Here is a 14465-nt window from a genome sequence, read left to right as displayed (position 1 = left end):
ACCATTGATAACAGTTTTAAATTTAAAATTTTTATTTTTGTTTGTTTTGTTTATTAAAAAATAAAAACCCTTGGCAGCTCAGATTCCAAATTACAACAAAAACATTGATGAGGTGAACATTTTAGATTTGTTGATTTTAAAAATAACAAAATGTATACTTAAATAAATAAAAAAGTACATTATATGCCTTCATAATTCAAAAAAACGAACAACAATATAACAATATTATGTGTTTTTAATTATTATAATAATTACACGCATAATAATCGTATTGATATTTAAAACTTATAAATAGTAAAAATTGTAACTATATAATACAAATTGTATACAAAAGCTTTTCATTTTTCTTTTTTTGGTTAATTGTGATTCACAATAATATAGTATAATAATCTTAACATCGTAAATGTTTGAAAATAAGTCTATATTTTGTTACAAAGTTTTTTTTTTTTTTTTAATTAAGTATCCTTTTTTTTTACTAACTTAACTATTGTTTTGAATTTTGCATTCGTGTAACAATTTAGTACTGTACTGTAAGTATATACAGACATACGGTGTATTATGAAGTTAAGACAACTTTACAATAAAATTACATTTGGCTATGTGAGATCGATGTGATACACCTTATATAATGTAACAATATATATATATATATATGTATAAACCCAAGCGATATCTCAAATCTGAAAGTTTGAAATGCTTTCTCCACTCGGGTGGCTCCATTCTATAAGCTTATCATTAGTTACGCCAAAGTTCGTGAAGACACTAGATACTGTTTAGATCAACCTATTTAATCAGATCAAGATGGATCTGTTCACGACTTTTGTTGTTAGTCTCGGGTACATAGAACAGCATGAACAGGAACCCGATGACCGATAACATGGTAAACAAACACCACAATAATACGGGGTTATACTCAAAGAGGATTTTGAATGACTTCAGGATGAAAAACGACAGGGTCCAGGAAAAAGATGCTGTCATGGATTGAATGCGGCTACCATACAAGGCCGGTGATAGCTCGGTGCTTATAAACCATGGGATGGGCCCCAGGCCCAACCGGAAAGCAGATATGAATATGCATAGGACAAACAGCAGGGACATCCTCCATGGTGAATCAGCTAGTGTTTCTAAATACATGATAAAATTTGCATAAAGATTTTAAAAAATACTATTTATGATTTTTTTGGCAATATTTATTACAAATTATTATGTTTAGAGGTATTTATGTTCTATACAGAAAATAGATAATAATCGACAATCGAATTTTCGATAAGATAGGGAAATAATCACATTACTATTTTATAGCAATCGTATAACATATTATTATCTTTTTCGATTCGATATGACGTTTTAGATAATACTATGCCAGCTAAATCAATTTGTATAGTATATATTTTGAAATGAAACTAATAATAATAAAATTGCACTCACCGTTTTCTATAAAGCTGAAGTAAAATATCAAAAATACGAGGCACGCGATAATGATCGCGGATGAGATCAATAGCAGAGTTCTTCGTCCGATCTTATCGACGAGCAGAAATGAAACTCCAGAAGCGACTAATTGGAATGTACCGACTATGATGCATGCCAAGTTCGGTTCGATGGTACTTCCGGATCTTTTAAATAACGTGACCGAGTACTGGATCACACCACCAGCGCCGGACATTCGTTGAACGATCACTAGGCCGAAAGAAATGATCGCCACCTTTGCTAGAAATTTCCTGAAACCATGGTTTAATAATACATTATTAATCCTCTTTAGCATTATTGTAAAAAATTAACCTAATACTTTGTGTGTTATTGAATTGAATTAAATCAGCCTAAAAATTAAAAAAGGAATCAAGCTAAGTTCAAGTCAATTTAAAAATATAAATTAATTCGAGTAACTAAATTACGTTACACATTTTTATAAAATAAAAACCTAAATTAAGTTCAAAGTTATTATTTTATTTTTTTAATTAACATTGACTACACTCATAAATTTATTTTGTACTCTAAGAATGGAAAATTAATTGTTATCATTTTAGTTTTAGTAAAGGGTAATAAATTAAAAAACAAACACACCAGACTTTAATGTACAATTCTTTTTTCAATCACTGCATACAAATAGCTGTGTCTGTATACACCTTATATTAGGTTCGCCATTCTGGCGATTTTACTTTATCAGCTAACATTAAAAGACATATTAAACGTTATTATTTTGACCGGAAAAATATAAACTAAGCTTTCAGTGGATTGACAGGAGTTTAGGAACACCTAAACTTTATACATTAACCTATCCGGTATTTCGATGGATTATTCTGGTTGATAGATGATACCATAATCCAAACATACCGATATTATAATAAATTATAGTATTAAATGTTATTTACTTACATCACTAAACGCTCGTCCCCCCTTCAAAAAAACCAACAGTTTATTGGCATACAAATGATATTAGGATTTAGATGATGATTTACGAGTACAACATGTTTATCAAAGTTTCATAATATAAATTATTGTGTTCATCGTGTTATTTATTGAATTATTGAGTAATCAAATAATACTGCAATATGCCAATATGCATTGAAGTAAAATTGTTCAAGGTTAGTAGAAAATATAAGAGACCGCGTCATATAATATTAATATCCGTTTATACAATAAAAAACGTAGACCGTAAAAAAATAAATATTTTTACTTGTTTTTGGCACTCATCTTTCCATTACGTTCAAATAACTCATCGTCGTGATACTTGGATGTTTCTATTTTATCGAACTCGTTTTTAACATCAAATCGCCTTCCCCTAAACCATCTGAAAACAACAAACTACGGTTTAATAAATAATATATGATAAAATAATTTTCAATGCGAATAACACGTAAATTTGAAATAATCAATTTATTTTAGTCTAACTTAACTTAAAATTTGCTTGGAGGAATAGTGGTTTATAGGTAAAACTTGCGTATATAAATATTCAGTTTTTTTTTACAAGGATTTATATTAGTTTACGCTTATTATGTTAATATCATAGAAAAAACAGTTTAATTTAGATTATTATACTCTGAATCATTAGTGTGCATTAAATTATATTATTATATTAATGAACGTTGACATTTTAAAATTTGACGGGTGGAAAGAAATGGCAAGCGGTATTTCGCAAAGTTGTGGTCCAGTGTTCCGTTCGTCTCTCAACTTTAAGCGATCAATAATAGGATGTGGTAAAGGACTAAAAAAAAAAAAATAATAATAATAGCAAGCAATTCGATGAAAGTGTGGTTTTCCAATACGGGACTATGAAGTCCTAGGACCAGGAAAAGGCGACACGAGTGATGGTGGGTACTATAATAAATTATTTTTGAGCTCGACCGGCTGCGGTTAAAACATACAACACAATAATAATATCATACTGACCTCAGTGCCGATGCCGCCTGATCGTACTTGCCCACGTTGTACAGGTGGATAGGCGAATCGGGCATGCACGAGAACAGCAGTACGAACACGACGGGCACCAATGTGCACGCCACACAGAACTGTCGCATACCCTCCAACACCGTCCTGGCCACGTACGCGTACAGTATGCCGGCGCACAGCATGAAGTCCAGGAACACGCCGGTGCGGCCGCGCAGAAGGTCCGACGACACCTCGCGGGCGTAAAGCGGCACGGCCACGGTGGTCGCGCCTACCGATAACCCGCAAATGAATCGTCCCAAGCACTCCAGGAACAACTGAAAACCGACAAACGCGCTGTATAAGTCACCGGGAAAGACGATAGTTCAGGAATTGTCGTTATTTCCTGGTCATTGTCGACGACGACTGGAAAGGACAGGAAATTTCCGATATTTCGTAGTAGCTCTATCAACATTTCCGTATCGTATTAGGCAATGTTATGAATCCGTATCAAGACTACTATCAACACCGCTTTATCGGTGATCGATCTGATTATGAAACAAAGGTAGGTGGTAACCTAAAGTATACTCGTATATGGTAAACCCGGTTTTAGGTCATCATGACCTATTGTAACTGTTTTCAACAGTATATCTGAATCGCAAGAACTTACAAGATACCATTGTAAAACACAGTGTAAAACCAATAGATGTGCTTGTCATGCATCTACTATATTATGTAATTCTAAGTATCATAACAGTTTACCGTGTAATAATAAGGAAGACAAAATATAAAATATTGATGTTTCATAAAAAAAAAAAAATCGATGTAATAAAAATAATGGTTAATCCTAAATGTTTTAAAATATTATAATATATTATTCGATTATTAACTTAATTTTTAATGTTATCATTAGAATTAGGATGTTTGTGACTTAAAAAAGACTAAAAAATATATGCAAATATATCTAATAAATATCAAAATATGCTCTTAAAAAAAAATAAATATGTCATTTACGTTATATTGAAGTTTATATTTTAAAATTTACAACATAAAATTGAATTTATCTGATTGATTCTACGTCATACAAAACGAATTTGTTACTAAATCTACAATGTGCACGACTAAAAGAAAAAATATGCAAAAGTCATAAACATCCTAACCCTAGTTATCACCAAAGTCTTCTTTTACTAGGAATTGTCATCAATGACTAGTTATTGACATTAATTTCTTACTAAATTAGACATTATCGTGATTGACTAGACATTATCCATCTTTTCCGGTAACATATATAGCCGGGGTCGGCAACTTTTTTGATGCCAAGGGCCAAAAAAAATAGTAAAAACAATTTTCACGGGCTATACACTTTATTTTATTTAGTTTTACAGTTAAAATTTTAAGCAAAGGTTAATTTCATTTATTTAAGTTTCGTCACTGTTTGATACCTGTATTAATTTAACGTGGTATATATTAACAAAGTTAGGTTATCAACTAACATGATGTGATATCCCATGTTTTTATACCAATATTATAAATTGTAATTGCGGGTCGCATAAAATCGCTACACGGGCCGCAGGTTGCTAACCCCTAGTATACACGATCCATATTTTGTTGTTAATGCGACTGAGCCAAAAAAAGCGAATTAAGTAGTGCCAAAATATATCCCGGATTTAGGGGAGGTTGGTGACACCGTTATAGGCTGTGTCTATTTCTAGGTTAGTGACCTGGATATTCTAACTTTTTGAAGTGATAAATTGCTAAAAACATTGAATTAAAAACATTTGTCGCCGAAAATAAACTATTTCGAGTAATCACTCGCATCCGTTTGCTTTAAAATGTTATAGACTCGGTTTAATTTCTGCTTGTGATTCGATTTAAAGGAACACATTATATGAGCCAATAGGCAATAACCATATATTTACCTACATATTATTATTATACTTGAAATGTTTTCTTTTTTAAAAATCTATTTTCACGTTTATTTAATGCCAAAAAAAAAAAAAAAAATATATATACATATATATAAATAATGCGCCAAATTACTTTTAAATATAAATCTGATTTGACTGGTAATTCTCCGATATTAGTGTGGTGCAAAATATATTTCACTTATATTGTGTGGATGTTTTATAAATAAATTAGTCGTGATATGCGTTGGTTTAGTTTTCAAGCCAGTACAGATAAGACAACAATTATAAATTTTTAACCTCCTTTTAAAGTATACCGACCTTAGACACGTCAAAACACTTCAGTGATATCATTTTTTTACATAATCGTTACTGAATGTCATAGTACCCTGGGACATGGATTTGCAATTATCGTCGACAAAAAGCTGTTGAATTCATATACCCAAATATTTGTACTTAAAAATTAAATTCCAAATGTTTATAGCTGCAATGGCTGTACTGTAACATATTGTTATACTTATAAAAGACGATCACTGTGTACCATCTTGGTACGAATCGGTCATGAAAATCTTTATATACGACGTAAAAACAATTGTTTTAATTCAAAGTAGTCGATGAAAAACCTTAAAACCTCAAATAATTATGAAAAACACACAATTTAAAATCAAGGACGTTATTTATTGTGTTTTGTAAATAGAATATAACAGTAATATATTATTGTGTAAAATCTCTGTAAACGACATTATGTTTAATAAGAATAATTGTGTTAACGAGTTATTATGAATAACAAATAGGTATCTTCAACTAACAGGAAATAAGTGAGTAAAATTAACGTAACATTATAATATAACGTGGATAAACGTTTTGTTTATTTTACTTGGCATAACGCAATTACATTAATTCTTGAAATAAAACGGCGCATGAATAAATCAATATACATTATGATAATAAACAGTGAAAAATGAGATTTACGTTAAGTAGATAAGTATATCCTTAAGAAAACTAAAAGCCATTGAATTCAACATAATACGGTCGTAAAATAGAAGACTCAATTTTTCCTTCATATTTATTACGTTCCAATTTTCGGTTTAAACATGCGTACTTGAAGTTAATTACCAATACTTATTGTATTATTATTATTCTGGATGACTGTTTTTTCGTAGTTATACATAAAACATATTGCTGTCTTAGTGAAATTGTATAGATAACTAAATTATTAATTACAACTTGTAACATACTATTTGGTAGAAACACAGCAGGTATATATGTTGTGCGGGTAAATTACGGTATAAAACGATTACAAAAATTAGTAATTGCCAACATTTTTTTAAAAATTGTCTTCAACTGTTTTATGATTATTGCGTCAATTATAACAAAAACGAATCTATTACCTATATGTATAATAATTTTACTTATTAGTAATATTATAATAAAATAATCATAAACGACATTATTCATGTAACAATGTTAACTTCCAAATTTGTTTTATACACGCAAAACTCAATAAGAAAGTATATAGGTCAAACAGGATGTATACCTTATAGTGCTTATAATCTCGTTTAAGTATGGAAATAAATTATAAAATGCGATTACTTTTGTTAAAATATAAATTGCTTGATATGTGTTATAGACATATTTAGCATGACAATTTAAATCTGTAATATTTAATATTTTTGCTATAATAATATAAAATATTGGTGTGGGTTATAAATCGTAAATCGTATCGTATTTGAAAAACAGCGTACATTATAGTTGTACATAGATTAAAATAATTGTAAAACCCAATAATGGATATCAGGTTTTTACTTGGTGAAACGGGCGTATGTCATTTGTGCCGCATATCAACTCCGCCAAATTTTTTACATATTTATTCCGCTGAACTTTTCTACATATTGATTCCGCTGACTATCGACTTCGCTGAACTTTTTTACATATTGATTTAAACGCGAGATTAAAAATTGTGTGATTATTTATATAATAATTATATTGATGAAACATCAGAATTTAATCCAAAAATGTGAGCATCATCTCCAATTTTTTTAGAACGAACAACTAACAGTTGTGTATAGTTCCATTCATAACTTAACATAAAATTCAGCAAAGCACACCCAAGTATAATTTTGTTTTCCCACGTATTAAATTTAAAAATAAAAACTGAATCTTAAGTAATAATAAGAGGGCTAAATAATAATAAAACAAGCAAAAAAAAAATTTCGAAATTTAAAATAAATATTTAACAAAATTTTTTGACGATTATTTAAATAAAAAAAATTATAGATTAACTTACGTTAAACTGGTATAAAACTGCTATTTAAAAAAATGAATTATATTTGATTGCTTTTTTTGCCATAATATAATATGTATACTTGTGTATATTTTTCGTTATGGGCGACAATCAATTGTTTTTTGAGATGTTTTTATTTGAAAAAAAAAGCTATGATAAACTGAGTGTGCCTATACTATTAATTAAAAATATACTTTATATAACCAACATAAACAAATATTCGACGGAATCAATCTATATAAACAAATTGAAAAATCGATAATCGATAACCGACAGAACTGATATTAAAACGGGGGAATCGATAAAACCCCGATGATACACTATACTTAGGTCCTGAATTAATTTGAATAGAACTCGAACCGCGCATGAAATATGTGGGTAGACTGGGTAAAGGATATTTAAGTATATAACTTAATGTGTTTAGTTTTCTTACAAGTGATGTAGATTTTCACCAAAATATTAAACTTTTTTTCTGATTTCGAATACTAATAGTATACATTGATAATTCAAATTTTTCATTGATTATATAAATTCATCTGGAAAAATAAAACATATTATAAAAGTATTTATCGATACCTGTATTTTGAATATTTTTGATTCATTAGGTTATAGGATCACAGATAGTCTTAACTCGTAAGCCCGTGAAAACGAAAATAAAAATGTATTGTATATAAAATAAGGGCTAACTAGTAATCGCTATATAGTCGGTAATCGAATGCAAGTGGTCAGATTTTGTCAAAAAACAGTTGTAAGCTGTACATATTTTACTATTTTTATTTTTTCTTTCAAACTAAACCAGCAAAATTTGACAACATAAATAACGGTCATTGGTCATACATTTTTTTTTATCGCGATCTATGTGTCATTTATCATGTGAAAATGATGTCTACACGTATGACTTATCCTCTGAGCAAAGCTTTCGTTGAATAAAAAAACATACTTCAATGACTCAATTCAGACATCAAAACTGTAACACGATATATAGACATACTTTAAAATGTTGTGAACACCGAGACTGATACGTTTTCAAACCAAACACGGGTTAGAGTATAGTTTTAATTTGACAAAGTGATTGAATGTCATACTCACGCTCTGCAACCGAAATAGACAAATTATCCATCCGACTATCATGGGGGCGGCTAGCCAGAGAAGGAACAACTTGCGGCCATACTTTTGACTCAAAAAGCCGGCTGGTAATGCTCCAATCAGCGCACCGAACAAGTAAATCGATATAATCCACGATTCCTGTTCGACGGACCAATTTTCCAAATCTTTTTCTTTCGAACTTCCTTCGGTTGGCGACCATCCTGCGACAACTGTGCCCGCCGATAGTGACATCAACGAGGCTATATACATAATATAAATAATATAAAATATTGACACAATTCAAAATCAATTTTGAATGATTTGAACTTAAATTTCCATGAACTCAAACTTAATTTTATTCGAACCTTTAAACATTTAATCATAACAAATTTTAAAATATATAATAGTAGTACCTAAAATAAATGTTGATTTCAAACTATTAAGGGTTTAACTTATAATTTTTAAATCGAATTAAAAAAAAAAAAATGAATAGTTATTATTTAAGTTAGGACTTTCATGCATTTTCATATTCTTTCAGGTTAACTTTATCGTATGTTTATTTTATTAAGTACACAATACATTATTTTCACATCGTTTGTGATCAAATATTAAAAGTTTTTAGTACATAATTTTGCATATTTTGACATTTTTTGGTTTAAAGGAGAAATTTTTTCATTATTAGACCGTATTTAAGTTTTTACTGTATATTTTGATAAATAATTATTACATATATATTAAATAATGTGAATATGCCATGAAAACTAATTTTTATCTTAATGATCAGTGGATAGATTAGATCTATATTTGCTCTATTATTGTTCTTTTACATATATAAATGCATAGAAAATTCATAAAATAAAAATAATAAAAATAAATAAAAGATTTAAAGAAAAAATGTGATATTTTAATGTAATATGAGCGAATGATTTTTTTTTTAGGTCATATTTTTAATTTTTTGATGCATAAATGTATATTTTTTAATGTACATTTGATAATTTTTTAATTAAAATAAGACATTATATGAACATTTTTAAAAATTAACAACATGTTCTCTTGATAAAAAAAAAAAAAAAAAATTCCAAATTAATCTGCTGTCATACATGAACATTTCGAACTCATTTATACTAGAACTATTTAAACTATTTGAGGTATTTGAGTTTAAGTGCAAATTCGAATATCCATTTTTCTTAAAAATTAAAGTTAATTGGATTTCTTTAAGTTTGAACAATCTATTCCATCAACCCATCCTTAATTTATTTTAATTAATTATATTGATTATGCGGTATCATTTATTTTTTGAAAATAAATACCAGTTAGTAAAACAATATCAGGTATTTTATTGTCCAAAAATATTAACTACAGTCTACAATATTATTTATCTAGGTACCGCTGTGCGAATATATAATTGATTTAAAAATATCTTACCTAGAAAGCATGACAACAGTTGTCTACGATCACATTTTATGTCTTCAGCTTCTTTTGTTTCAATAAGTTTATCATTTTCTTTGAATATCTTTTTAAACATATCGTTTTATACTGACAATTTCAACGTATTAGGAACAGTGGTATTTGAATTCTCTTATTAGAATATAGCCTGAAACATAAAATAATTACAGAGTTACATATAGAGCTTCTACTCGTAAGCATTATTGTATAATATAGCTGTTAGATTTTTAAACTCATGTAACAGTTATACAAATATTACAAATACTCAATGAAAATATCTAATTTTACTTTTCATATATTTATGAGATGCTATGATTTATGATTTACAAAAATCAGCTGTAAATTAAAACTGGCCGAGCCAAATTTTAGCAAACACTATATATTATTATATTTAGTAATATTATACAAGTTGAAATTTATCATCAGCATCACTTTAGAGCGATTGTCTATCTTGGTTATTCTGGAAAGTTTATAAAATAAGCGATCGTATGAATGAAATATTAATTTTTAATCACTGCACTTTCTTACGCGCAAGCGCAAGTCAGATAATATTATGGTCACTATTTTCAAACCACTAAAAATGATTAAAAATAAAACGAAATCGCATACTAAAACTACAAGACTCTGCAAATTGAACAAATGACTTTGATCATCATTCATAATAACATTTACTGAATTTAACCATAAGTAAATGTTATTATTCCAAAAATTGTTAATATTATGGGCTATAATAAATATAATCATATGAAAATGATCGTTTCAACTTTTAATTTAAAAAACAAATATTGAATATCGATCCAATTAAAACACAGTAAATTTGTTAATAAATCAAAATTTGTTTTCACAATTTTTTTAATTTTTTTTTTATTTGTTAATATTAAAATGTTTCAGCACATTAGATGCTATTACAAGTACAATAAATTTAGATTTTAGATAAAATTTAGTTTTTACATTTAAATTAGTGATAATAATGGTATCGTAATACATAGTTATATGTTTGATATTATTATTCGTCTTCTGATGAAAGCTCTTCAGTGTCCGTTAGGAGGATGTCTTGGGGAAGTCGAGGTTGTAGTCGCTTATTTTGGGTTTTTCTTCCTAGTTGATAATGGCGGGCTCCGTCCGAGTCTTTCAACTTGGCGTGAAAGTTTTTAAGTTGGGTTTTAATCCAGATATCTATTAGGGATATTCCAGTGTCATTGTGTATTTGGCGATTTCTCATAAACCATGGTGTTTTTAAGCAAATCCTAAGGAATTTGTTTTGATGAATTTGGATTTTTTTAATTTTAATGGGTGAGGCTACCGTCCAAACAGGGCAGGCATATGTTAAAAGTGGTATAATTATTGGTTTTCACAATAAAAATTCTTCCAACTAAAACTTCACAATTTTTCAAGCGATAAAGTCTAAATCTCGTCTTTTTATAAAACCTACTACTGATACAGGAAACTGTATATTGAATTGTCTATATTTACTTCATATGTTTGATACATAAGTATTCATATGTATTTGTTTAAATAATCATTATTCATTCACCAGCTGTTTTTACGTGTTGGTCATTTAAGGGTGTGTAGTATGTATTGCCACGTATAGCACATAATATTATAGTGTCGAATAAGCAAATTGGATACAGTTTATAAATCAATATTTAATTTATTTCGCATGAATATATAAAATATTAATTTTGTTGTTTAATACTAATATATTTTAAATCAGTTGGTTCATTTTTCGTAATTATTAAGCAACAAACCAAATAGTTTGTTTAAAATAGTTATTTAAAATTATGATCTCAAAATAATCGTATGCTGTGATCATGGTTAGTATAAGATAAGGATTGACCGACAAGTACCATAAATTGACATATACGAACAGATAACTATTAGAATACAATTATATATTTTGATGACAGTATTTTGTAATAACAATATCTAACCTCATTAAATAGAAACGTTTATGTTAACTATTGGTATCAAAAAGAAAGATTTAGATATTACTTTATTTAAATTGATATTTAAAATTTTATTGTTCAAATAGTCATATACTTTAGCATTATTTAAAAGAAAATATACAGACAGTTCAATATCATAGTATATTTTTGTCATATTTTTTCTATAATATTTAATATATTTATATTAATACATGTATATTTAATAATGGATTATTAAAATGATAAGACCCTATACAGTATCAAAAACGAAACACATTGATGAACAAAAATAAAACTAAAAAGAGTAAAAACATAGACTATGATAAGCTTCAAAATCGAGCAATGCGATTTTCCAATTATATGCCTATAAGGATAATTTATTCAATACCTATATGCAATTATAATTTAATTGCATAGTTGGTAACGATTCGAAATATTTGGAATAATATAGTTCAGTAATAACGGTATAATAGTGCATTATTGTAAATAGATAATAAAAAGTACATAGAATAAAAGAAACCTTCAACATTCAAATAAAGACAATATTGATTGGTGTATGGTCAGGTGTTCTTCATTTTACCGATAAATGTTCGGTCTATATACGAACATTAACATTTTTAAGTTTTAGATGATTCTAATAAAATACTAGAAACTTTAATAAATTAAGATCAGAATTATAAACTATCGTGCTTATTACTTATAATATTATTATACTATAATATGACTGTATATTCATACTATCAATATAATTACTATTGACTTGATAATTATTAATAAAATAAACAGTACGATCAAAATCAGTATACCCATACTGTGGAAAAATCTTGTGATAAATTTAAAATAGACGTGATATATTCATAGAATCTTAACAATAAATACGTATAACTCGTATATGTACTATAGTACTTTACTGATGATTGATGAGTGCTGACTTATAAATGATGAATTAAACTTTTGAATACAATTTATTCTTAAAAAATATTTTTAGATTTTAGTGGTTATCAATTTAAAAATAAAACACAGAAATCTTAATACTTAATTGCCTTAATTTTATATTTTTAGCTAAATACCGGAACACAATTGAATGTAAAATAAATGATTTATTGTGTATTGTTATTATATTTTATTTTATTTAAGGACGAACAAATATATTTATGTAGCGTTTCAAAAAGTTAAGATCCTTTACTTATAACTTATAAGTCAGTTAACTCTAAAATTATCAAGGGATATAATATAAAGATGAAGAACCATTTAAAACATATTATAACATAAAAAATAAATAAATAATGGGTACGATTTTTGACAGCACACGAATCACAACGAATGAGCTAGTAATGAAGGAAATGAGTTTTTCGTGTTTTTTAACAATAAATATTGGTCATGTTCTTGAAAATAAAATTGCATATTGAGTTATTAGTTTTTTGTCTATTTTGTACGTACATACAATATAATATTTGAGTAAAAAAAAAATAAAAACATTTAGCGTGATAAATACCTTCAGAAAAATATATTAACCACTGATTACACCGTTCGTGATATTACTCCAATATTCGTCGATCTATTTAATAACGTTTTATTGTGTAGGTAATTAAAACAATGTAACAGTATACTATAATAACTTTAGACAAATAATAAAAAAATCATTATATAATATAAATAGCACAATATAACATTAAGCTGTTTGATGTTTTAACTACAATATTGCGATGTACTTGTTGTCACTATCGATGGAACATTGCGGCTGGTCTCGTACGAGGAAGACGCATACAACATAATAAACGCACGGATTGTACCTATGTCAGAAAAAGAATGAATACATTTTTAACCAGTTTAAATATTCTTATGTACTTTGATTCGTTCACCAATCTCGATTCGGAGTACACCACGAGTATATTATGCTTATATAATAACATAATTAAAATAATTCGTATTACTCATGTAAATTATATGCGTGACCTTAGATACGTTTTGATTATTATTTTTTTTTATCGCCATATCATGCTAGCGTATACTATAACGTCTGCATTGTAAAAATCACCATAGAGTTGCGGGTATTTATTTATTTTTATCTAAGTAAAGATTAAGACAAAAAAAAATTAAAATTTTAGATATTCAGATAAGAGATTACTGAAATTTGAATTTATAATTGTTAAAATAAATAAAATTATGATAAACAATTTTTATGTATAGAAAATATAAATACGATAATTTTTTTAAAGAAAAAAATAAATATTTTATAGTACTCAAAGCCCTTAATTATAGTTAAAACATGATAATTGATTAGAAAACTAGGAAAAGTATAGAACATAATTTTTCAAAACCAATGATAAAACATTAAAATATATGTAATAATATTTTATCTTTTCGCGGTGCATTCATTTTTTTTTTTTTTAATAAAATCTAATATACAGGTATAATTGTATAATGTATTTTTAAATGCATATATATTCCCTATAA

The 14465-nt window shown here is 27.6% G+C and overlaps 1 protein-coding gene across 1 annotated transcript; it reads right to left on the bottom strand.

Annotated features, from left to right (window-relative positions):
• Nucleotides 1-427: 427 nt before the first annotated feature.
• LOC112601796 (facilitated trehalose transporter Tret1-like) lies at nt 428-13849 on the bottom strand. The gene is made up of 7 exons (XM_025349575.1): nt 13504-13849; nt 10063-10231; nt 8641-8897; nt 3388-3701; nt 2675-2788; nt 1429-1718; nt 428-1124 (listed from the first exon to the last, which is right to left on the bottom strand). The coding sequence occupies exons 2-7, from the start codon at nt 10160-10162 to the stop codon at nt 784-786; spliced, it is 1416 nt and encodes a 471-aa protein (XP_025205360.1). The 5' UTR covers nt 10163-10231; nt 13504-13849; the 3' UTR covers nt 428-783.
• Nucleotides 13850-14465: the final 616 nt, after the last annotated feature.

The sequence above is a fragment of the Melanaphis sacchari genome, unplaced genomic scaffold (assembly GCF_002803265.2).
Source record: "Melanaphis sacchari strain LSU unplaced genomic scaffold, SCAv2.0 Contig7_pilon_pilon, whole genome shotgun sequence".
NCBI lineage: Eukaryota > Metazoa > Arthropoda > Insecta > Hemiptera > Aphididae > Melanaphis > Melanaphis sacchari.
This window is presented reverse-complemented; position numbering and strand designations above follow the sequence as displayed.